Source organism: Cnephaeus nilssonii (assembly GCF_951640355.1).
Source record: "Cnephaeus nilssonii genome assembly, chromosome: 21".
In the NCBI taxonomy this organism is placed as follows: domain Eukaryota; kingdom Metazoa; phylum Chordata; class Mammalia; order Chiroptera; family Vespertilionidae; genus Cnephaeus; species Cnephaeus nilssonii.
Genome location: NC_137092.1, coordinates 39,806,331 through 39,832,170, shown reverse-complemented (window position 1 = coordinate 39,832,170; position 25,840 = coordinate 39,806,331). Strand labels below are relative to the sequence as shown.

Here is a 25,840-nt window from a genome sequence, read left to right as displayed (position 1 = left end):
CTTGCTTCCATCTTTCCTGCTCCCCGGAAACGAGACAGTAGGTCCTGCTGCCTCCCTCTGAGGTCAAGGTCTGTCCTCCCAACTCTAGAACCCCTGTGGCCAAGCTCTTCCAACTCAGCTTGCTCTCGAGGAATAGCTAGGCATTCTCAGAATTAAGCGAGAGGCCAGGGAGTCCTAGTTCCTACCGTATGTATTCTAACGACACAGAGGCCACCATCTTCAGCCTGGCTTTTAAGGCTCCCCGTCCCACACTCCCAACCCGCCCCCCGCATATTCTCTCGGCTACTGTACTTCCTTGTGCTTCCCGGGATGCACTGCCCACCGAAGCCCAGCAGATATGCCTGCTGTGGGCCAGTCAAGGTGCAGATTTCTTCGTCGCTGCCTTTGCACATGCTTCAGAGATTTCCCCATTCTCTCTGTGCCTTGACGCTTCTTCAAATCCCGTTTACGTCTGTCTCTTCCTCTGACAAAGTTTTCTCGGTCACTTCCACTTCCTAATAACTGCTCCTTTGCTAACAACCCCGTGACACTTGTACTTCACCCGAACGTTAGTCCTTGCTTGCGGGTTTCTCTGTAAATATTCTAAACACCTTTTGTGTATCTGCTCTCCCCCACAGCGCTTCAGAGCACTTTCTCAAGCTGACTCCTTAGCAGGTGCTGCTAGCAGACTGTCCTACACCTATGGGCATTCCCATAAATTCTGTCTGAATCAAAACACAGTGGATTGGCGCCCATTTACCGTGACTGTTTACAAGTGGTAGTGAAATGAAAGAAAAATCTTAAATGTTAGCTAGTGTTTAAAATCAGTAACACTTCCCATGACCCTGCCAGCCTGTACCACACGCGTGGAGATTTCTCATGTGTCCTAAGGCAACTTCTTTTTTCAACCCGCTCTCTGACCCTCGCCACCAAGCGTCCATGTGAAGAGAGCCCAAAGCCATTGGAAGGTGTACAGAGAACATCAAGCTTCACCAAGTCCCACTGCTCACACTTAGTGTCAGATCTGGTCTGAGGCCACCAGATCCACATTCTTTATCCTGACCGCTCACTCACGGCCTCCCTATGTCAAAGGAGAATTAGTACCTTGGGCAATTTCCACCACAGAGCTTGATGAATTTACTTACCTCGACAATTCAGCAAGAAGAAACAACAAAAGAAAATGCCACAGTAAATGTTGCTGCCCATTCTGTACCATCACTAGGCTAATAAAAACTCACTGTTTCTTAGAGTATTATATAAAAAACTAGAGGCCCAGTGCATGATTAAATCATGCACATGTAGGGTCCCCTAGGCCTAACCTGCCATCCAGGCCATATCCACTGCCCCACAAAGCCTAGCACGCTCCGCGGACACTGCTAGCAGCCTGCTCCCCGCTTTTGATGGCAGGGGGTCCGCTGGTGCCGGAGCGAACACACAGCTCCCCGCTTTCGATCGCGGGGGAGCTGGCTGTCTGTCCGCTGGTGCACCAGGCCCTTCGAAAGCCTCAGGCGCGGCGGAGGCTTTCAAAAGGCCTGGTGCTGGAGCGGACAGACAGCCAGCTCCCCCACTTTCGCTCCCCGCTTTTGATGGTCCGCAGCAGGACGTGGGCTCGCTGCCCCAGAGGCCCCTTCTGTGCCGCAGCACAGCCATGGTGCAGACGCTGAGCTCGCGCCGCTGCTGGCCACGCGAGCTCAGCGTCCCACCGGCCCAATCGGCTACCCGGGCCACCCTGAGTCCCGCCCCCTGCGCCTCCCGCTGGCCCAATCGTGGGCATAGCAGAGTGATGGTAATTTACATATTACCCTTTTATTATGTAGGATAAATGATGGAAAATGCTACTTGGAATAAAAAGTTTTGTCTAATGTGTCCCCATTTGTATTATTTCTTTTAAAGAGCAAACTGAAGCTATGAAACCAGTGGAGATATTTGGTTAATGACTGAAACGGACGTGGCGCTATGTAACGGTAACTCACAGGATCCGCAGGCCCACAGAGCTCTCGGAAGGTCTTTGCAGGGTTAGTCTGCAGGATCTCCAATGCCACGCAAGGGCCAGAATACATTTCTGTCACCATCTCCTGTGATATGTAACATAAAATATTAAAAATTAAAGTAAAAATAACCTTTGACTTCTTCCCCACCTACACTCTTACCTACCAAGCAGTTCCCAAATTTTGTCCCCTTTCCCAACAAAAGTGTGTGTTCTCTCATCTCCGTTCCCACCACTATCTGAATTCATCTTCTAGTACAACTTCCTTTCAAAGGGTCTCTCCTCATGAGCACAGCACTGTCGAAAGCATCTCTGAAGAAATGAATTCCAAAGCGCTCCTTCCAAAGACATGAGAAACGGCAGGGAGAGGTTTATCTCCTCATTAAACATCTGGAAAGCAGACCCTCTAGATGGAGCCACATCTTCAGACACTGGGTGAAGGGCAGGCCAGTGGTCCCGGGAGAAGGGAAGCGAGCGAGGTGAGCTTGCGACTGCCCAGCTCCCTGCCTGGAGGCCCTTTGCAGACAGTGGGACAGGGCGAGGAGCCAGAGCCCAGCATTCTCAACAGTCCAGGAGACAAAGACGGGGCATGGACTAGACTCGGCGGGATGGACTACTAGAGGGGGTGCAGGAGCCCTGGGAAGGTAACCCCAGGGATCTGCCAAGAACGTCACTTGAATTGTTGGCTAAGAGACTGGTGTGCAGAGGACACACTCCAAGGCTGAGGTAAAGAACTCGCAGAAGCATATGTGGAGTGATTCAGAAAGACACACGAAGCTGAGAGGGCGGAATGGCCAGCCCTCATACAACACCGAGGGCATCGGACAGAGTTCGGGGGGCGGGGGGGGGTGAGCTCAGCAAAGGAGCTAGGGCATCGGTCCTGAGCCAGACCACAGGGAAGCAGCAGAGACGGGGCCAGACCATGCAGGGCGGGGGCCATTGTTGTGGCCTTGCATGGCTTATGGTACTCAATGCCACAGTAAAATAAGAGTTACTTGTTACAGGACACCACTTCGATACTAATCTCAATATAGTCATCATACCAAATAGAAGTGTCAGAAGTTGAGAGAGGAGGGAGGGGACGTCATAATTAATATGATCCCCAGAGCCTTGTCCCTGAGGGCCCTGACTGTATCCCCTGCAGCCACTCTGCTATCCACAAAGGTCCTGTGTGACTGATTTTGGTGGGTAATTGGGGTGAGTGTGATTTCCTGTCTCATGCTCCTGAAGTTCCGCCTGCACTAAATGACAAGAGCCAAGTTCTCAGAAGCGGGAGGTGGGGGCACGGACATGCAGGGCTGAGGAAGCCCAAGGCCGCGATAGAAGGATCACTCTCAGCCTTGGCCACACGGGCTGAGGAAGCCCCAGGCTCCAGCGGTCCTGGGACCAGCCAGTTTTCCTGGTGAAGGAAGGTTGAAAGGAAAGGGCCCCGAGAAGGGAGGGGATGGAGGTTTCGTCTCATTGTCAGGAACAGTGAACTTCATGCAAAAAGAAAAGTCAAAACTCTCTCTGAAACAGCAGGGCTAATGGGGCAGTGCACCAGCACAAATGTGTCTGAGACAATTTGATAGAGAGGGGAAGGAAAGTAACTTTGATGAAATGCCTAGTATGTGTTATCTTAAGGAACAATTTGGCGTACTTGAATATAGTCACTTGTTTCAAAGGGCCCTTTTAGTCTTGTTTCTTCTGTCTCCGCCACATTTTCAGATGACTCTACCCACATTTGTGTCATTAAAGTAGATGGTGAGTGCTGCTATGAAATTATACAATCATGTTAAGAACTACTTGCTTTTAACTTCCTAAAGCATTTGGGACAGTCTCCCCCCATGAGAATATTATAAACTTCACAGATGATGTCAAAATGTGTCAATATCCCAGCAAGGTTTGTCCCCCTTGCATTTTCTGTTTCCAGTGGCTCTCAGGGGTAGAATATCGTAGTCACTGGGTACCATTGACTGGCAGCTGGCAGAATCCTGTATACTTTAAAGAATACTTTCCTCATTAAAGATTATCCTGAGATTCCCCAGATGTGAGACACACAAACTGCTTTCAGTACGAATGCTTTACGTTTAGTTTGATACTTACGTTATACTCAGACACCACTCCTTTATAAACTTCGTAAAACTCTTCAACATTAGCTCGATCCATGTTGAACTATATTAAGAAAACACACAACACCACAAAACCATAAGTTGATCAAGCAAAGAAAACGAACTACACTTAAGCACTCAACATTTATGATCTCTTGGATATACTTTCTTTACTTTAAAATGTAAAGTTTGCATGAATCAAATACTCTTCAAAGAAGGAAGTGTTATCAGAGGCTAGGTCATCAATAATAAAATTATGTAATGATTAGAGTGCTTAATGTGTCAGCATTGCTCTTGGTCCTGTTCACGCAACATCTTCTTTGATGCTGCGACCACCCTGCCATGTGAGGGGTGGTACCAGCCCTGATTTGCATGAGGCTAAGACTCAGAGGGACTGTGGAACCCCCACAAACCTGGGTTCCATCTCAGCCTGACCTCACTGGTCATGCTCTTTACCACAGCATGACACCTCTCTGAACTAAACCTCATTCCCAGCATAAGAAAGAGACATATATAATGCAATAGTGTTTATGGATAAACTAGAGGCCCGGTGCATGAAATTTGTGTGTGTGTGTGTGTGTGTGTGTGTGTGTGTGTGTGTGTCTCAGCCCAGCCTGCACCCTCTCCAATCTGGGACCCCTCGAGGGATGTCCAACTGCCCAGGATTGGGCCTAAACGGGCAGTCGGACATCCCTCTCAAAATCCAGGACTGCTGGCTCCCAACTGCTCGCCTGCCTGCCTGCCTGATTGCCCCTACCCACTTCTGCCTGCCAGCCTGATCACCCCCTAACCACTCCTCTGCCAGCCTAATCGACTCCTAACTGCTCCCCTGCTGGCCCAATTGCCCCTAACTGCCCTCCACTGCTGGCCTGGTCATTCCTAACTGCCCTCCCCTGCCGGCCTGGTCACCCCTAACTGTCCTCCCCTGCAGGCCTGGTTGCCCCCAACTGCCCTCCCTTGCCAGCCCGGTCACCCCTAACTGCCCTACCTTGCCAGCCTGGTTGCCCCTAACTGCCCTCCCCTGCAGGCCTGGTCGCCCCCAACTGCCCTCCCCTGCCGACCTTGTCACCCCCCACTGCCCTCCCCTGCAGGCTTGGTTGCCCCCAACTGCCCTCCCCTGCTGGCCTGATCGCCCACAACTGCCCTCCCCTGCTGGCCTGATCGCCCACAACTGCCCTCCCCTGCTGGCCATCTTGTGGTGGCCATCTTATGTCCACATGGGGGCAGCCATCTTTGATCACATGGGGCGGCCATCTTGTGTGTTGGAGTGATGGTCAATCTGCATATTACCTCTTTATTATATAGGACTAGCGTTCCCGTTGCAGGAAAAATCCTGCAATAGGGTTTCCTGCTGCACTCTACCCCACCCTGCCTGCTCTCCTCCCTTGTCCCCCGCCCCGCGATCTCTGCCAGCCCCCCTGCTTTTCTAACTTCTCCGCCAGCCCGCTCTCCTTCCTTCTCCCCTGGCCCCGCCTCCGCTCCCTGGTTAGTCTAGCTCACGGTAAAGCACCTGGAATTCCTGCTGCTCTTCAAAAAGGGTTGTAAGATATGCTTACAAGGTAAGCCTACAAAGACTCATTCCTGCCCAAGCTGCACTCAAATTTAGTTAGAAGTAAAAGTTCATCAAGTTTTAGTGTCTCAAAAACTAAGACCTTAAATGTTTTCAGAAATAGCCTCAGACTTTCCAATTTTATTTCCCACCTCACTCCACTCACTTTGCTTATTGTTGCCAGGACTGACAATTATGGAGAAATTTCTGCCTACTCAGACAATAATTCAAACTAGGGGGATTTATTTTATGAGCAACATAACAATTCAGCGAGGGAATTTTGTTTGGTTTCAGATTGTTGTTGTTTTTTTATCCTATATTCATTCACACAACCTGTACTATTAATATAATAAAGTAGTAATAAAAAATATAATTTATTAAATACCTAGCAATTGGCACTGGAAATTCCACAATGCTTGCAATGGAAATTCTTCCATTAGGTAGGGTTATTTCATTTAATCTACTTAGGCAGACAATAATGGACTCCTTGCTTAGCTGATAAAACTGAAGATAAGAATATTTGAGCCCTGGCCTGTGTTACTAAGTGGTTAGAGTGTTGGCCCACACACTGAAGGGCCATGGGTTCAATTCCCGGTCAAGGGCACATACCTGGGTTGCAGGTCCAATCCCCATATGGGAGGCAACTGATGGATGTGCCCCTTTCACATTGATGTTTCTCTCCCCCCACTTCCCCTCTGGGCTCTTTCTAAAAAGCAATGAAAAAATATCCTCAGGTGAGAATAAAAAAAAAAAAAAAAAAAAGCTTGACATTTGGCCAAGGTCACATACCTAGAAAGCGGCTGACCCGTGACTCATAAATAGATCTTTAGGACTCCAAAAATAAAGGACTGTGATTGTCACTAAATCACCATGCCTCTCCCACAGGGTCAATGAATCCTTTTAAAATTATTCTTGTTTTCACTGAGCACCTACAAGGGTCAATCACTGAGTTACGTTATAGGTTGATCTAGCCAGACTTAGATCAATGTTTACAGCTAAAATTCCCACACTGGTTATTTTTTAAGCAGGCTTAGGTCCCACAAATACACGGCCACACTGCTACTTTGCGAAGGTTTTGGCTCACAGTTTCTTTATAGTCCTAGATAAGATTCTTCTAGATAAGATTCTTCAAATACCAACTTCCTCATCAGTCTTCAAGTTTTTGCCTGAAGGCTTTGCAAACCAGTGGATATCTCTGACCTTTTTATTGGCCTCTGGACAGCCCCACCAATCGGATCAGTATTTCACTATCATAACAGCAGAAGCTTGCCGGCCTTCGATACTGTAGCACCCACATTGTTTATCTGGTTCCTGTAATCATTTGCACGCGATTCCTCCTCAAGTGCACTGGTAAGTGGAGCACAGAGGCCTGAGCTCAGGGAGTGGTGCTGCTTCCTCAGTGAACGGTTTCCTAGACGTGAGTCGGGCCGTCTGCCAGCCACAGAGGGGCTGCAACGCGAAGGTGCCAGAGGGGAAAGCCAGAAACCAGCGCAAGGCCCTGGTGGGGAGAAATCCATCCGAAATGGTCTCTTCCCCCACTGCGAGTAGTTACAGTGACTTTTCTGTTGTCACAGACCCAGACAACAGAAAAGTCACTGTAACTACTCGGCTTAATTCTACCTTTTGTTTGTAAAAACTGGATACTTTATTTCAGCCCATATTTGCCAGCAAAGTTCTAAGAACTGCATAAACCTGTGCCAGCTTCAATTAGGTGCACAACTTGACAATTAGTTTTCTCAGTGAAGGATTTCATGGGTAAAATAATTTCAAAAACATTTGTATTATAAGATTACCAAGTTCAGTAACTCTATTTTTTTTTTTTTTTTTGTATTTTAATGCAGAGAAAACTCAGTGTAAAACATCTTAAAACTTACGTAGAAAAAAACAATTCCTCGCTAGGTTGTGACTCATTGCAAACTACGTACCATCTGCATAGCTGAGACCTCAAAGCCTGCGTCTCGGATGGCCATCAGGATCTTCCCCAGCAGTCCTGGAAATACAGAACAAACGCTTGAAAAATGCAAAACTTCTCAGGCATTTCGGTTGCTTAGAAATACAAATTTTCTGCATCAAGTTACTTTCCTTTGCTGACACTCTCTCTGAGGAAATCACATTTCCCAAGGGACACTGAGTCCCTGAGACAGCCTGCCATGGCCATTCCATCCACCGGGAAGTAAGGGCTCCGGGAACAGCAGGGGTGACCCTGAAGACGAAACCACTTCTAAGATACCATGTTGCTCTAGGGCCCCTGAAGTCCAGTGATGTAGAGAACATGAAAATCAAACCACTAAGACTAATACTACAAGAAAATGAAGTTCCCAAGTCCTAGGTACACAGGAAGTTCAGAGGAGAAACATCGGATTATAACTGAGGAGGCAGCAGAAGCTCCATGTGAGTCTGGGAAAGTGAGCACATCCTCACAACAGTGAGACATCAAAAAGAAAAACAGCTGAAAAGAGAAATGGAACCCAAACGGATGAAGGCCCTGGTGTCAGCAGGAGGAACTGGTATAATGGGGTCTGTGAATGCTGCAAGGCTGGGACTGATTTTCCGATTCCATTCACTTTCTATAAAAATATTCAAAGTTTATTTTTTTCAAGTCAACTAAAATTCTCTCTCTCACACACATTCACACACACCCATTCTCACACTCACACATACCAACTCACACTCACATTCACACACACACACACACTCTCATACACATTCTTAAGCTCACACACATTCACTCACACTCATACACACCCACTAACACTCACACACACATTCTCATACACACACACACTCACCATATTCTGGGTCATGTGGGTGCTCACCCAGTCATCCCAAATCACCAGTAAGGACCAGTGTCTGGATGTGCATCTTATTTAGGTTACTGTTATTGCAGCCAAGCAGTGCTATTTTCCTTGTAGAAGGGTGAGGGATAAAAAAAAACAACAACAAAAAACTGTGCCATCTATTTCTCAAATGACACATTGGTATCACATGAAGGCCAAATGACATCATAGCACACTGTACAAACAAAGGCTGTGCAGAAGTCTGAGCATGTAACAGGCTCATGTCAAACTCTGAACAGTCTGTACCATATCCACATTGACCTTCATGGTTTAGTTTTGGCAAACATCTATATATTTAAAAGCCAAGCCACTGGGATGATAGAATGACCAAAACGACCAGAACAACGAGTCCCTATGACACGCACTGCAGCGGCCAATCGGCCAGATCAGGGCCCTCATCAGCCACCCCAATGTCCCGCAGCCCCTCCCCCACAGCCGGCTCCGCCCCCGATTGGCCTTCCCCACCCCAATCAGGGTGAGGTCAGTGGCCAACCTCCAGAGGCCCCTCCCACTGGCTGGCCCAGCCCTGATCAGCCCCAATTGGGCGGGATGGCCGGACCCCACCCATGCATGAATTCATGCACTGGGCCTCTAGTCATATTATAAATTTTATCCATTATATAGCTTTGTTTGTACCGAATTTATAAAATTGTTTTAAACAGTTATACATGAAAAAATTCATATTTAGCTTTATATTTGGACATATTTGTGTTGCATTATAAGTAAAATAATTTATATTAACACTGGGAATACATTTTTTCTTCAAAAGGAAACCCTGCCTGGTGTGGCTCAGTGTTGAGCATTGACCTATGAACCAGGAGGTGACTGTTCAATTCCCGGTCAGGGCTCATGCCCTGATTGTAGACTCAGTCCCTTGTAGGTGCGTGCAGGTGGCAGCCAATGGATTATTCTCTCTCATCATGGATGTTTCTATCTCTCGCTCCCTGTCTCTTCCTCTCTGAAATCAATAAAAATAAATTCTAAAAAAATTTAATATGTAAAAATAAAAGGAAACCCCGCCAAAAGCAATGGAGACTCCCAGAAAGCCTGAGCTGGACAACACAGGACAAACGTGAAGTGTTCTAGGAAGGTTACTAAGGCAACAATGATGGGGCGGCTGATCTGAGGGAAGGAGTAAAGGACAGAAGAACAACAAAGGCTTCTGAAATGATCAGCATGCCAACTGGGTTTGGGTGGCAGCAGCAGAGAAGGAAGGAAGGAGTAGAAGACATTGCCAAACAAATGTAACAGGACGAACCTCGACAGACTGAAGAGGAAGGAGGAAGGTTTTGAGTCTAAGTGACTGGCAGAATGTGGCACTTTAAAGAAAAACAAGAACAAGAACACGAGTAATGTAAACAAATGAAGGGAAAAGACACGAATTATTCTGAACATAGAAACAGAATATTAGAGCAGGACACAGATGGGTACTTGAGGACAGAGCTTGGCCATTGGCTGAAGAAGATCACTGAGTAGTGAAGGAATGAAGTCCCTGGGGTTTGGGGTACAGGTGCCGTCAACAGACAGAGATATAATGAGGTGCAGAGAGGTTAGAGATGAAATGATGAGAATAGATGACTACTGTTTGACAAAAAGAAGGACAAAGGCAAAAAAGAGCTTTGAGTTTTAAAGTTTGGGAATTGAAGAATGAAAATGAATAAAGACACATACAAGGAGACATGCAAGAGAACAAAGAAGATACTACTGCGACATGACAGCAGTATCACAGCATCAAATGGAGGGGGAGTTCTTAGAATAGAGGGACAGTTAAGACTTAACGGAGATTAAGGACCCTGGGAACTGAGATAACATATAATTTCAACCCTCTCCTAGTGAACTTTTTTTACCCTGGGAGACAAAATCCACTGGTCTCTTGTACTCTGAATGAACCATTCACTCGTGTATGATTTCCTAACCTCACACATTGATCATTTAGGAAATGTTAGCTCACTGAGTTACGCAATCTTCCAAATGCTGACTCATTTCATGGGGCCACACTGAAAAAATCACCACCAATTAACACCACCACCAATTTCATCAGCATAGTCTTCAAGCATGGGGAGCTGTCAGGCTCAAGGTGGTGAGTACAGTTTTCCAAGATTATAATGCTAGTGTTCACTGGGAACTTTATCATCACTTGGGTCTTTATCTTGGGCAACAAACTGTTGTCAGCTGCCATGTCTTTGAAATGACAGGATTACTTAATTTTGAAAAGAGTTACGTTGCAAAGCAGTGGATATTTCTGGTGTGGCTATCAGTCTTGCAGGTAAATGTGGGACTCCCTAAAAAGGCCCCTCACTGAGTTCACAACTCAAACAACGGCACAAGTGCTTTTCGTAAAGACAAGGTTGTATGTGAGTATGGAGCACAAGTGCCCTGGTGTACTGCCCTTAGTTCACACGGAGTATGAGCAAGACCTGTACCTGAGGGTCAAAAATTACTCACTTCCATTGCTGCATCAAGGACATTCTTACGTAAGAGTGCCATCCCCTGCAGCACCTGATAGTTAAGCATGCGCAAACTACGAGCTTGGTGTGCCTGTCTGATCTGTGTGAAGGCAGTTTCCCCGGGCCACTGCCCTCGCACCATCTGTGCAAATGTCAACACATTTAAAAAGGCAAATAAATCATATGGTTCTGAACTTTCCCACTTTCCACAGCATGGTATTTTCATATGACTGCACTCACATGTGGGATATAAAACTAAAAACAACAATGAACAAATAAGGCAAACAAACAAAAACTCATAGACACAGACAACAGTATAGGGATCACCAGAGGGAAGAGGGGTGGGGGTGGGTTAAGGGTAAAGGGGGTCAAATATATGGTGATGGAAGGAGATTTAACTCTGATGTATCATAGAAGCATACACTTGAAACCTATATAATGTAATTAACCAATGCCCCCCCTATCAATTTAATTTTTAAGAAGGCAAATATAAACTCTTAGTATCATTATGTAAACAGATTTGACCTCATAGATACTGCTGGTGCCTTAGCACAAATCAAGGTCTTGTTTATTTTGATAAAGAAAATGCTTTACATGACTATTTAAGAATCCTGATCTAAATATGAAAGCAGTATTAAGCCTTCTGCATTAACCAATAGGAAAGGAAATCACAATCTATACCTGTTATAAGTCCGTAACCACATTAAACCAGCCCTGCAGAATGTGCCATTGACAGAATAATTCCATTCACAGATAAACCAATGGAAAGTTCTAGTCCCGCAGCACTGCCTTCTGCCCAGAGCAGTCAGACACGCGGCAAGGACATTGCTTTTATTTCTGTGGTTACGTGTGGAGGCAGGACAGAGAGGACTTAAGAACCCCGTTCTGTGTTTGGCAGCCTGAAAAGACAAACTGTCAATAACCACATGTCCTTTACTTTGGCCTAGATAGGAAATGTTCAGGTGACTGGAAAAATGACCAATAACTATGCAAATGAAGTTAAAATGCAAAACTGTGTGCGTTGCAGCCAACAGGCTCGAAGGGCACACAGGCGAGGCCTGCTTCCTGGGCGGGTGTGCGCCCAGCTAACTGGTTCCCCTGGTTTGCTTGTAACTCTGTGAATGCTACCTCTTCGCTGTTTTGAATGTCAATCACCTCTCCATCTCCACTTCCTGTGCCTCAGTTCACAGCCTCAGAGTCCTCACTGGGATGGTTCAACAGCCTCCAAGTGGCCACCCTGTATCCAACCATTAACAGTATCTTTCTGAAAACTCTTGCTCCTCCTGGGACTAGGAGCCCCCTCCATCCTCTTTGACTAGAAAGGAAGTTGCCACTCATCCTGGTGTGGCTCAGGGGTTGAGTGTCGACCTATGAACCAAGAGGTCACTGGTTCAATTCCTGTTCAGGGCACATGCCCACGTTGTGGGCTTGATCCCAGTAGGGGACGTGCAGGAAGCACCCGATGGATGATGATTCTCTCTCATCGATGTTTCTCTCTATTCCTCTCCCTTCCTCTCTCTCTAAGAATCAATAAAAACATATTAAAATAAAAACAAAAACATGCCTCTGAGAGTGGTCATGAGGTGGGCATCCACCCAAACAGGGTCAGCCTTAACACTCAGCTTCTGAGACCCAAGCAATTCCCCTAGGAATGGGCGTATTGTTTGCACAAGCCAACCAGAGTCCTTCCCTGGGGTTTTATTTATTATTCATTCATTCATTCATTCATTCATTCATTTTAATTAGAACCAGGTTAAAAAGCACTCTTCCCACTGGGTTCATCAGTTCATTGCTGGCAGCCCTCACGCCCTTTCATGGTGCTGGGGAAAGGGCATCTAAGAGCTTGCCGCTGACAGGAAAGCCAGAGACCCGGGAGATTGCCCGAGGCGGTTTAGAGTCCTCCCTAAGCCCAGCTGGCCCCTCCCTCCCACCGGAGTCTGGGTACCAGAGCCAGGACTGGGAATTCAGGTTGGGTTTCTGGAGTGCACTCTGTCCTCGCCCAGCCTCTGACTGTGTGGAGGTGATACTGCAGCCGAGAAAGGAAGGCTGCAGTAGGAGGGTGGGAAAGGGCACACAGCAAGAAAAGATGTGTGAGCGGATTAATAAACGGTCCCCTGCTTTTCTACGTATCGGCGCCTCTTTCTTCCTCTGGAAGGCCCGCGGCGCACAGCTCTCCCTTGTGTTGGTGGGTCACTTGCCATCTATCACCAGTTTGTACCCTACTGCATCTGCATTGTCATACGCTGGCCTGTGTCTGTGCAGAGCGGAAGTGGGTTACTCACCCCTGTTTTTCCTCCAGAGCTATTTTCATAGGAGTCAACTATAATTACATTGTCAGACTCTCAGCACTTAAAATCTGCCATGTAACTCCAATCATCTTTTAGTCTTAAAACATGAGATCGTGCTGCCTTCAATTTTCATTCCTAAAACATTTCCTGGTAAAGTAGCATCACATGGCCTGGGTCTCTGGACCCAGCTCCACAGGGACCGGTCAGCTCCTGGCCTGGACGAAGGTCAAGTCCGAAGGGCAGAGCCACGGCCAAGCAGAAGGAGCTCCTATCCTCCTCTGCAGTTGTGCCTTTCTGCAGGGGAGGGTCACAGGACACAGAAACTAGTGCCTGGGGCTCCTCCGCGGCGGGTGGGGACTCACTGTCTTTGCTACAAACTCTCTGAGAGCCGTTTTATGCACATCTAGAGCAAGTGTGGATCTGCTCAGCGTCCTAAAATGGCAGGGTCCTCTAGCAGACACGCAGATGCAAAGCAGGCGAGGGAATGGAGCTGTCACCCAAGTTCCGCTGGAAAGGTGCGGCGACTGCTCCTCCTGGAACCCTGGGCAACCTGGGATCCGGTGGGTGAACAGCTCTCGAGCTCAAAGGCAGGCGTCAAGGAGCTTCCAGAACATGACGCCCTGAATGGTGACCGCTAAGTCCTAATGTTCAAGAAAGCGAAAAAGGGAGGCAATGAAGTGTCCACCTGATTCTCAAATGAAACAACACTCTTTCCACTACATACGTTCCCTTAAGTAATACACACACAGGGTGTCCCACAAGTCTGAGTGCAGCTTTTAGGAACGTAGAAGACACATGCTACAAATATGTAGTAAAATAGTATTTGAAAGTTGCATTATATACATTTCTTTTTAAAATGTTTACCAAGACATAAACTTAAAATCAAGTATTTTTCAAAATCTAAAAAAATGGAATATAAACTAAATTAAATAATTACACTTGCAAGTAGTATTTTTAGTTTGTAACATGTGTACTCCTAATGTTACGAAAGCTAAAAACTGCATTCTGACCTTCCAGACGCCTACCTTAGAAGTCACGCAGTGACCCAGGTATACCACGAAGGATCGCCAAGGGAGCCCAGGGCACGCACAGAAGTGTGTGGACTAACACATTGTTGCTAAGGAGCTAAGTTCTGGGATGGTTTGTTATAAAGCAACAGATAACTGAAACACTGCTGATTCGAGGTTTTAAAAAATGTGTCGTGATAGAATCATTACAATTACTATTATTAATAGCTAACCCTTCTTGAACACTTACTATGTAAACTGTTCTAAGTGCATCACATGTATTAACTTGTTTATGAAGTAGGTCCTGTCGCCTTCATCTTGCGGATGAAGAAAATGAGGCCTGAGAGAGGCTAAGAAATTTTTCCGAGCAAGCGTCGAGCCATAGAAGGGTAATCGTATCCGAACGCCACATCCGACAATAATCCCTGCCAGGTGCCCAGGACTTCCACGGGCTCGTGGCCATCCCTTCATTGTGTTCCTTCAAATTCAGACAGACGAGCATCGGTCTTGTGCTTGTCACACACATCACTAAGCTCTGAAGGGAGACCGCGGTTCCTGAGGCTCACATCACGGTTGCTAGGTGCTAGTGCCCGCTGCCTAGCAACAGCTGCTTCTTTATTCCAGTCGGGTGGGGAGAGCAAGCCTGACGCCTGAAGATAAAGGACAGGGCGACCTCTCATTGCTTTGTCATGGACAGAGCCCCACTAATCAGAAAGGTGCAGAGTGGGGCCTGGTCAGTCCTCCTCCACACAGTGACACTGGATTCAAACAGTCAGTCTGTCTACTCATCCTCCGAGTGTCTCTAGGGAGGCATCAGACAAGACCAGGTTTATACACGCAGGACTTCGTGACTGAGACCTCAGACACTGTAACATAACATCAGAACCGCACGCTTAGAACATGTGTGTTTATGCTATATAATTTATACAACAATAAGGTTAGGTAAAAACGTTTGAAAGGAGAACAGACATTCTCACATTAATAACTTGGAAGATGGGAGGGGATTCCAGTAGCTGTTTTAAACATTCTAAAATCTTCGTCTTTGAAAAAAAATCTGGAGAGAGTGAGCAAGTCCACATTTTATTAAAAAATTCAGAGTTAGGTACAAGTGCTAAAATTTCGGCAGGGTCCATTAAAAATGCACGGTATGCAAAGGCCAATAAATTTTTTCTGTGAAGGGTTAGGTAGTTCATATTTTAGTTTTGCAAGCCACTCTGACTCTGTCCCATCTTATAAAGCCCCTTCCTGTTTACTGTTTCAGATAGAACATAAAACAACCACAAAACTCCGCAACTGTGACATGCTAAGCAAAACTGGGCCCACTCCAAGAGTTTTTATTGAAACTGAGTTAGATTTACGATGTTTACATCCAATCTCTTTACACCAAAAAGTTCACACCTCTACCACAGTATTCCAGAGGCTAAATTATTTGAGGAAAATCTACTATAGAAAAGGCGGGAATGTAATCATATTAATCATCCCAAACTCAGGAAGTTCCACAGGGTGGATGTGTTTCTCGGGCTCTTGGCCTATTGAGCATCAAAATTACCATTCAGGGAGGAAACTGAACCTCTGAAAGAGGCTCTGGGTAAGAACAGCTGATTGATAAAAGTAAGGAACTTGATGAACATAACCTTGCTGAGAACAGTCCTCCTGCTCAATTAGCAGATCAGAGATAATTCTGGTGTTACATTTACAAAGTGGCCAATATTCTACTAAATAATGTGCTTCTTAATAAGTGAATTGCAGACAGACAATATGTCTTTTTAAAAATAAAATCTAAAATTACTTTCCAACAGCCTCCATGAAAACAGAATGTTTACAGCCAAAACATAACATTAAGATACAGAACACAATTATCTTTTATGAGAATTTTCTACACAATTTCACAGAGTAAGAGAACACCTGGGTTTAAAGACTAAAGGAAACTGGATTTCAGAAAGGACCATGTTATGAACAACGCAGCCAAACTGTTCAATGCATAAATCTGCTGAAGAAAAGATTTCCGACAGAACTCGGGCTCTGATACTGCAGAAGGCTAACTTGGGGGCATGGCAAGTGCAGAGGCCGCTCTCCCGATTCGCCACCTCCTCGTGCCCAGTGCCAGCCTCCCGGGCCGCCAGGGCAGGTAATGCAGGACGCTGCTAGTCCACCAGACAGAAGCAATGACCGCGTCACGGACTTCCCGCACACCAGACTTTAACTGAGGACAGCGCTTAGTTCCTCAAACAATGAGATGGATCTTCTTTCTTTCTGTGGGTGGCAGATGTGGATGGTGGGTTTTGTTAGCATTTTAAGCCTCTGCATTGTTACTAAGGAGTTACGGTAGGAGTCATGGCAGCGGTAGAGGAGTACTCATCACAGTAAGAATGTCCAACACTGACGCAGCACTCAGCTCAGCCCTGGGCACTGGGCCTGGGACAATCCTTATAGTTAATTAATGTTAGTTATTAACCATTACATTTAATGCATAGTTACCTTGTGAAGAAGGGATACTGCTAATCTCACTTCACAGATGAGGAAATAAGGCGGAAAGAGATTAACCTAAGTCGGTTACCCAGAAGCCCATGGAGATTAAGTAGTGGAGCCAGGATTCAAGCCTGTTGTAGCCTGATTTCAGGGTAAAATTAACTTATTTTATCAATGGAATTGAACTAACTACATATAAGTAATACTGAGGACATCAAAACAAACGCATTGCATCATCTCGAAGTTAAAAAAGAAAAAAAGAACACAAAAATATTTGCCTTATTTTTCTTCCCTTTTAAAATCTGAGTCCCCCAAAAGACAAAATATATTTCAATCGACATATATAACAAGCCCACGAATGCCACCATCTGTTCCACAAACTACGCTCTGTATTTTTTCCTAGCTCTCTCAGAAGGGAGACGCTAACCACTGAATCCATACAGATTAACCACAGGACTAAGAACTAAGGCGCCTACATCCGTATGACTTTATTATTTGTGCTAAGAAATTCCTAGCCACCAAGATAAGGCTGTAAATCAGTAAATGACTTCATTGTACATGTCAGGAACTTCCCCAAAGTCCATTTACACCAACAATAGACCACACAAATGATCCCCCTTTCACAATATCCCCTCAACTTGGCAAACAACTCACTGATCTAACAACTGTGTACTCAGGAGACTTGGTTAAGATCCTGCCTCACTGTTTCCACGAATCCTAAACTCGGATCTCACGAACTCTGCCCAGTGTCCATCAGATCTCTGCACTGACAGGCCACCTTCAGTCTCTTAAGGTGGACCTGACACTCCACCAAGTCCGCCCAGGACCTCTCCCTGTGAAGTCTCCTGAGGCTCCTCGAGGTGTGCTCTCTCCACTGGAACAGCAGTCAACTGCGCTTTGCTTGGTCAGCAGGCTATCCTGGCCTTTGGGGGAGCTGGTGGTCAGCCTCAGGGAACAACCCTACTTCTTTTCGGCTGCTCTCTTATCAACACCTTTTTCTTTAGCGTCTTTTTCTCCCAGATCCACACTAGACCACGGGTGAAATTAAATATGCCAGGAAATGGGATCATTATAGAAAAAGATAAACATAAACCAGCCATTGAAAGGGGGCCAACTGAATCTAATAATAAATTCAATATGAAACTTTAAACTGTATTTTATTGTAGCCACAGTTTATTAACTCTAAGCTAAATTGGGTTAATTACACATTTCAAAACAGTCTTAAAGCATTCCTATAATTGAGGTTTAGAAATAAAAGAGGGGAAAACACCTTGAAATGCCAAAGTTTCAAGTGTTTTGCCACTTGATTAAATTTTACAAAATTTCCTTTTACTTTAACGCATTTACCTCAAATGCTATGTATCAAATATGAATACATGAAATATAGTTAATCTTTAAAAAACAGCTCTGACTAAAAAGGATTTAAACCTGTATAAATATAAAATTAGTCATGTGACATCATTTCAATTATATAATCATTTTAAATAGATTTGTTATATTTATCTATGCAATTATTAAGAGCTATAACTAGTATTCTATTTTATTTCTCTTTCCATGCATCACATTTTTCCTTAGAAAAAATAAAATCAGATAAAGATCAAATTGAATGTATTAAAGTGACAAAGATAAGCTTTTTATAAAGTTGAGGCCCTTAAATAAGAATTTGCCTCATCACATTAAAATGTGTCTGTATATTGATTGATTGATTGATTGATTGTGTGTGTGTGTGTGTGTGTGTGTGTGTGTGTGTGTGTCCATGCCCAGGGAAGAAAAGTGAGGGTAACATAAATTCCCATTTTCTTCATAGACTGTCAACCCAGCCATTGCAAATGTTACTGCTACACCACGTGATGCTCTGCCGGGACTGCTGCCGAACAGTGGGTGTAGAGGAAGAACCAGAGGTGACAGGAGACCAGTGTCTGCATCCTGGCTTCCCTGCTAACCTGGGAAATGACTTATTCTCATAGAGCCTCATGTACCTGGGAAAGAATGACAAACCCACCTATTTGACATGATTGCTGAGATTAAAAGAGATAGTGTTCAGTCTGCTACCTGGCACATAGTGGTAAGTTCTCCATGAATGTTTATTACCCATCATGCATGTTGCTCCCCTCTAATTATGGTCCTAAGGATCTATAAGATATTAAAATACTTCCTAGATAATCAAAGAAGTATTAATTATGCAACAAGATCTTTAAGGCTCATATCCTTTCAACCAATACTTCTACTACTAGGAAACTAGCCAGAGGAAAAGCCTGGAGATAGTGTCAAATACTTACATACAAATATATTCTTCAAAGCTTTCTTCTTAACATCAAAAAACCGGAAACAATCTAAGTATCCAACTCTTATACCACATCTATAAGGTTGCATAGTGTACAACTATTAAAATATTAATTAAGAATTAAGTGTAGCCAAAACTGCTCCCAAAATTAAATTGAAACCACAGCCTATAGATCTATATCTTGAACATGTTAATTACATTCACATGTGTCAGTTACACACATATACATACATATGCAGAATAAAAAGATTTGGAGGAAATATCAAAATGTGAACAATGACTATCTCAGGATAATTAAAAACAGGTAACTTTTATTGTTTACTTAAACTTTTTTATATTTTCTACTGTGTACCTGAATTACTTTAATACTAAGAAAAAAATTAATCCATTCAATTATGTTTATTATTTAGAAGCAGAGGCTTGGTGCATGAATTTGCCCATCAGTGGGGTCCCTCAGCCAACATCCCCTGAGGGGTCCTGGATTGCAAGAGAGCACAAGTCAGGTTGAGGGACCCCACCGGTGCACTATCGGGGCCGGGGAGGAATGTGGGAGGTTGGCCAGCCGAGGAGGGACTGCGGGAGAGCTCCAGGGCATGTCCGGCCCATCTCACTCAGTCCCGATCAGCCAGATCCCAGCAGCAAGCTAACCTAACTGTCGGAGCATCTGCCCCCTGGTGGTCAGTGCACGTCATAGGGAGCAGTTGAGCGGCCTTAGCATATCATTAGCATATTACACTTTGATTGGTTGAACGGGCGACCAGATGACTAGACACTTAACATATTAGGCTTTTATTATATAGGATATTCTAGTTTTTTAAGGATTCTTTTTAAATTACATCCCATCTCATTTCCGAAAGGATTTGCTCATTTTTTCTATGAACAAAATGAATTGGACATGTTGTATTCGACATAGCACTTACCTTCGCTGATGGCATGGGGCTTAATAATGCAACAGGTACAATTGGTAAATTTAGCACTGTTTGCTGGTCCACAGACCCCACTCGAAGGAAAAAATAACTCCATTTCCTAGAAATAGAGAGAAATGACTGACATGTGTAAAATGGAGGTCAAGAATCAGAACTATTGTTAGTTAAAACTAAATACTCACTATAGTCCTATGATAAAACTAAATTAAATGAACCATATTTTGTAGCTAGATCCAGGCAGTGTTTTCTTAAAGTGTGAGAGAGGAAGGAAGAGAGGGAGAGAGACAGAAACATCAATGATGAAAGAGAATCATGGATCAGCTGCCTCCTGAATGCCTCCTACTAGGGACCAAGCCTGCATCCCAGGCATGTGCCCCAGGAGGGAATTGAACCATGACCTCCTGGTTCATGGGTCGACCAACCGCTGAGCACACCGGCCAGGCCACGCTGTGTTGTTTTACATGTGGTTCACTGAAACAACAACCCAGCCATGTGAACTAGTCAAAGATGGTCACACTCATCAGTCCCATTAATTATTTAAACACACTTCCCTATCTCTAAGCTTCTACCACTATTAATCCAAACGAAATTTGCAAGAGCACACTTTTACTACCGTATTTTCCAGCATATAAGACGACTGGGCGTATAAGATTTTCCTGGGTTAAAAAGTTGTTTTATATGCCGGAAAATACGGTAGTCCAATATATCTAATCCATTATATCTAATCCCATCAATATAGTCCAATATACCGTATTTTCCGGCGTATAAAACGACTTTTTAACCCAGGAAAATCTTATATGCCCAGTCGTCTTATACGCTGGAAAATTCGGTAATTCAGAGACTTCACAGAAAGTAAAGTTACACAAAAAAATTTTCATATTACTTTGTGATTTGAGCTGCTTAAATATTTTCCATAAAGCTCCTCTCCTTTTAGCCTTTACTTTTCCCTAAACTGACCAGTAAGGAAGGACAAAGATATATAATTTTCTCCCCTAAATAAAATTCAGACTCAATTTGATAAGCTTTAAGTATATTGCTTTTATACTATATTTTATTTAACAAATTGTAAAGCATATAGTTGCACTTTTTCATAAATTTCACCTTGATAAGATCCTATGGTAACCTCACTAAAGCATTTGACTAATCTACATTCATATCTTTAATTATAAAAATAAATGGTTGCCAGTTAAAAGTTTCTCCCAAACTTGCACATAGTAATTTATATAAATACTAGAAGCCCATTGCACGAAATTCGTGCACGGCGGGGGGTTGTCCCTCAGCCCAGCCTGTACCCTCTCCAATCTGGGACTCCTAGAGGGATGTCCGACTGCCCGTTTAGGCCCGATCCTGGTGGGATCGGGCCTAAACGGGCAGTCGGACATCCATCTCACAATCCAGGACTGCTGGCTCCCAACTGCTTGCCTGCCTGCCTTCCTGATTGCCCCTAACCGCTTCTGCCTGCCAGCCTGATCACCCCCTAACCACTCCACTGCCAGCCTGGTTGATGCTTAACTGCTCCCCTGCCAGCCTGTTTGCCCCCAACTTCCCTCCTCTGCCAGCCTGGTCACCCCTAACTGCCCTCTCCTGCAGGGTTGATCACCTCCAACTGCCCTCCCTTGCAGGCCTGGTCCCTCACAACTGCCCTCCCTTGCAGGCCGGGTGCCTCCCAACTGCCCTCTCCTGCTGGCCATCTTGTGGTGGCCATCTTGTGTCCACATGGGGGCAGGATCTTTGACCACATGGGGGCAGCTATATTGTGTGTTGCAGTGATGATCAATCTGTATATTACCTTTTTATTATATAGGATAGAGGCCTGGTACAGGGGTGGGGGCCAGCTCGTTTGCCCTGAAGGGTGTCACAGATAAGGGTGGGGTTTCCCTTGGGGTGTGGGACAGCCTGAGCGAGGGGCCTGTGGTGGTTTGCAGGCCGGCCATGCCTCCTGGCAACCCAAGGGGAGGTCCTGGTATCTGGAATTTATTTTCCTTCTACAATTGAAACTTTGTAGCCTGGGGCCAAGCCTGGGGCTCCGGCAGCCATTTCTGTGGCAGTTAATTCACCTTCTACAATTGAAACTTTGTAGCCTTAAGCGGGTGGGCCCGGCCAGGGTGTGCGGAAAGCTTTGCTTCCCCTGTTGCCGCCAGCAACCCTGGCCTGCTCTCTCAAGCTCCATTCTGCCGCCATTTGTTTGAATTTGTTTACCTTCAATAATTGAAACTTTGTAGCTTGAATGGAGGCTTAGGCCTGCAATGGCTATGGAAAGCTTGGCTTGCTCTGTTACCTGGGAAACCTTGCTCTCTGTGGCTGTAGCCATCTTGGATTGGGGTTAATTTGCATACTTGCCCTGATTGGCTGGTGGGCATGGTTTGGCTGGTGGGTGTGGCTTATGTAGCGGAGTGATGGTTAATTTGCATATTACCATTTTATTAGAGAGGACTAGAGGCCCAATGCACAAAATTCGTGCACAGGTAGGGTCCCTAGGCCTGGCTGACGATCAGGGCCGATCTGTGGGGCAACTGGCGGGGTGATAGGGGCCCCTGCTCACACCCGCCTTGACTGGCACCACCCACTCAGTGGCCCCGCCCCCCGCTGCTGTCCTGCTCTCGTTGGGCCATCAGGGCTGGCATCACCCCCACTGCTGCCCACTGCCAACACCACATCAGCAACACCCGCCATGTTCCACGTCACCCCCTGGTGGTCAGCGCACATCTAACTCCTGGTCAGTCAAACTCCCACCCGTGGGGACAATTTGCATATTAGCCTTTTATTATATAGGACGAGAGGCCCAGTGCACAAATTCGTGCACCGGTGGGGTCCCTCAGTCTGGACAGCAATCAGGGCCAATCAGGGCCAGACCAGCTCTGGGGAGGGACTGCAGGAGGTTGGCCAGTCAGGGGGAGGGGCAGTGGGAGGTTGGACGGCCGGCTCCACTCCCGACTGGGGCCCATTGGGGCTGGGCCGGATGGGGGAAGGGGCCGTGGGAAGTTGGCTGCGGAAGTGCACTGACCACCATGGGGCAGCTCCTGCATTAAGCGTCTGCCCCCTGGTGGTCAGTGTGTGTCATAGTGACTGGTTGACCTGTCATTCCTGTCATTCTGATCATTGGGTCATAATGGTCGTTTAGGCTTTTATATAGAGAGATTATTTTTGTAACTGCTCCAGATTAAAACATTGAAAAATACCAAACTTTCTCTCTACATACTCTCCTAATATCAAATAAAAACCCTTCTATCAGAAAATAATCCAAAACACTAAGAAATGAGATATGAAGTGGCATGAACAATGCACCCTTATTTACAAATATGAGAAAAACCTCAAACCTAATCTTCAAAAGGAAACATTTAAGTAAATCATGTTATTTCCATGCAAGAGAATAGTCTGCAGCCATTAAAATGTATTCTTTTGACAGTAATCTAGTGACATGGAAAAATGTTATGGTATAATATTAAGTGAAAAAAGTAATTAAGTTAAAACCATGTAAAATGGTGTTTACTTTGCAGGTTACATAAATAATCAAGGAAACGAGCTGGAAGAATCCTATATAATAAAAGCCTAATATGCTAAGTGTCTATTTGTCTGGTTGTCCATTCAACCAATCAAAGCATAATATGCTAATGCCATGCTAAGGCCGCTCAACTGCTCGCTATGACGTGCACTGACCATCAGGGGGCAGAAGCTCTGACTGGTAGGTTAGCTTGCTACTGGGGTCCGGCCAATCAGGACTGAGTGAGACAGGCCAGACATGCCCTGGAGCCCTCCCGCAGTCCCTCCCCGGCTGGCCAACCTCCTACGACTCTCCCTGGCCCCAATCATGCACCGGTGGGGTCCCTTGGCCTGGCCTGCACGCTCTCACAATCTGAGACCCCTCGGGGGATGTCAGAGAGCCAGTTTCGGCCCGATCCTGCAGGCCAGGCCAAGGGACCCCATTGGTGCATGAATTCGTGCACTGGGCCTCTAGTATGCCATAAATAAGTAAACTGTAAATGCTGCTGACAGAATTATTGATGACACAATTTCTTTTCTCTAATTCCTATGACTTCCACATTCTAAAAGACGGTGAGTAGGCTACTACTTCAGTACACGCAGTGGAGGGAGTGGTCATGCATGTGGCCCAGGTACGTAAACTCACTGAGTCTGCTTCTGCACCAGTAAATTGGGATAACAAGCAACTGCATAGGATGTCTGAGATTTAAATGAGGCACTCCACTGCTTAGAGCTGTGCCTGTGATACACACAGTGAGCCTTGATAAACATTAGGGTTTTTTTTTTTATCATTTTTAATTCCAAAACTTTTAAAACACCTGTGATCTAGATCCTTGATGTATGAAGATAAATTAGACATCTTTAAGAATTCCCATCTAGTAGGAGGCTAAATACAGAATCAGAGGGATGCAGTGGGCATGGAGCAAGCATCAAGGAAGGGTGCCGTGCATAGAACCAGGGAAGTGGTAACAGGTAAGCAGAGTTGTTACTGTTTTCCTTAAGTTCTGTTGAGATAGAATTAACATACATTAAGGCCAACAGTCTTGTACTACCAGGGTCTACAGGACCACATGACCACTTCTGTGACCTCATCTGCCCCTTCTCCCTCCCCCCATCCAACCACACTGCCCTCTGGGCTGTAGGCTGAATAAGTCAGGCAGAAGCAGGCCATTGTAGGAGCAGCAAGATGGTCATACACCTGGGACACAGGAAGGGAGAGACTGGTGAGAGGTTAAGTGTAGAGAGAGGCAGGGGCCAGGTTGGGGGGAGCTTTGGACGCTATGCCACAAGAGACAAAAGTTCATGGAAGGGTTTGCAATTGTTTGTTAATACAATTTGTTGTTAAGAAGGCCACCCTGGGCACAGTTAATTTTACTTGGGCAGGATAAAATTTCCATAAACTGAGTAACAGGAGAAAAGAAAAGAATCAGGAGGCTTCTGCAGTTGCCCAGAAAATATAACGGTGATTGGACCACAGTGATCAGATGCAAGGTCTCATTTGAAAGGCCAGCTGAAGGGATTTACTAATAGACTTGTAAGCAAAGTCAATTATTATAAAACTGTCTAATATTATTTAACTGCAAACATGACCAGACTAAAAACCATCTTAAATGAACTGAGAAATGTCTCTTGATGCCAAGAATAAACTTGCACTTCGTTAACTCAATGTCAGTATAAACCCAGTGTAATACCTTATTTGTGTGAATTTAAAATGAGGAATGATGTAGGAAAACTTTTTCATAAACACTAGGTAGATATAGGAAAGAAAAGGATGTTAAACTTGGAATTAGAGTGCTGGGAGCCAAGGAGAGAACATATCCAATGATGCCTTCTTTTTGAATATTCATTGTCTGTAAACTGGTACTCTCACATACACTCAATAATTCAAACATTGATGAGCCTTAGTAAGTTCAGTCTTTGGAACAAGAAGTGGGACAAATATTTTAAATGGAGAAAACTTATCTTGGCTGTAACCAGATTACCAGCTCCCGGGGGAGATGTATCATTGAAACACTGCTTAATCCCAGGCAAAGGTCAAGGTTTTCTCTACTACGAGATCAGCTGTATCGATCCACCCTCCATCAGCAGTGACGGAAATGCTAAACTTTGACATCAAACATTTCCCAAAACCAAAACTGAGTGACCGTATTTGAAACACCTTACCCGGGCCGCACAGGCGAAGGAGTCGGGGCCATGAGCTGCGTTTCTGATGCAATCAGCTCCGAAGAGGGCTCGGATGCTTCCAGGCGCATCCGCACGCGCCACCACAGAGTTGGCAGGTCCGAGAAGTCTCTTCCATTCACTGATACCATCATCTCTTAAAATCTCCATGGCAATAACAGGACCACTTGTAATGAACTGGATCAGCTCACTAGGAAACAGGTGAAAGATGGATGTGCTTCATTGTTCTGGCAAACTAGGCATCTCTCTTCACAACAAGGATACATTAGAATATGAGTATTTCAACACATACATGGATATTACAATCTCAAAACTA

General features: G+C 45.3%; 1 protein-coding gene across 6 annotated transcripts in view; it reads right to left on the bottom strand.

Annotated features, from left to right (window-relative positions):
• NME7 (NME/NM23 family member 7) overlaps positions 1-25,840 on the bottom strand; it is a 104,879-nt gene that overhangs the window by 52,449 nt on the left and 26,590 nt on the right. For 4 of the 6 annotated variants that reach the window (XM_079761037.1, XM_079761039.1, XM_079761036.1 and 1 more), the window contains exons 6-10: positions 25,507-25,714; positions 19,858-19,963; positions 7,531-7,595; positions 4,052-4,120; positions 1,953-2,054 (exon numbers count right to left, since the gene is read on the bottom strand). In XM_079761037.1, coding sequence (XP_079617163.1) covers positions 1,953-2,054; positions 4,052-4,120; positions 7,531-7,595; positions 19,858-19,963; positions 25,507-25,714 — 550 coding nt within the window. Of the gene's footprint in view, positions 1-1,952; positions 2,055-4,051; positions 4,121-7,530; positions 7,596-12,766; positions 13,819-14,174; positions 16,438-19,857; positions 19,964-25,506; positions 25,715-25,840 lie in introns of those variants that run through there. The other 2 variants (XM_079761040.1, XM_079761041.1) reach the window with 2 other exon arrangements.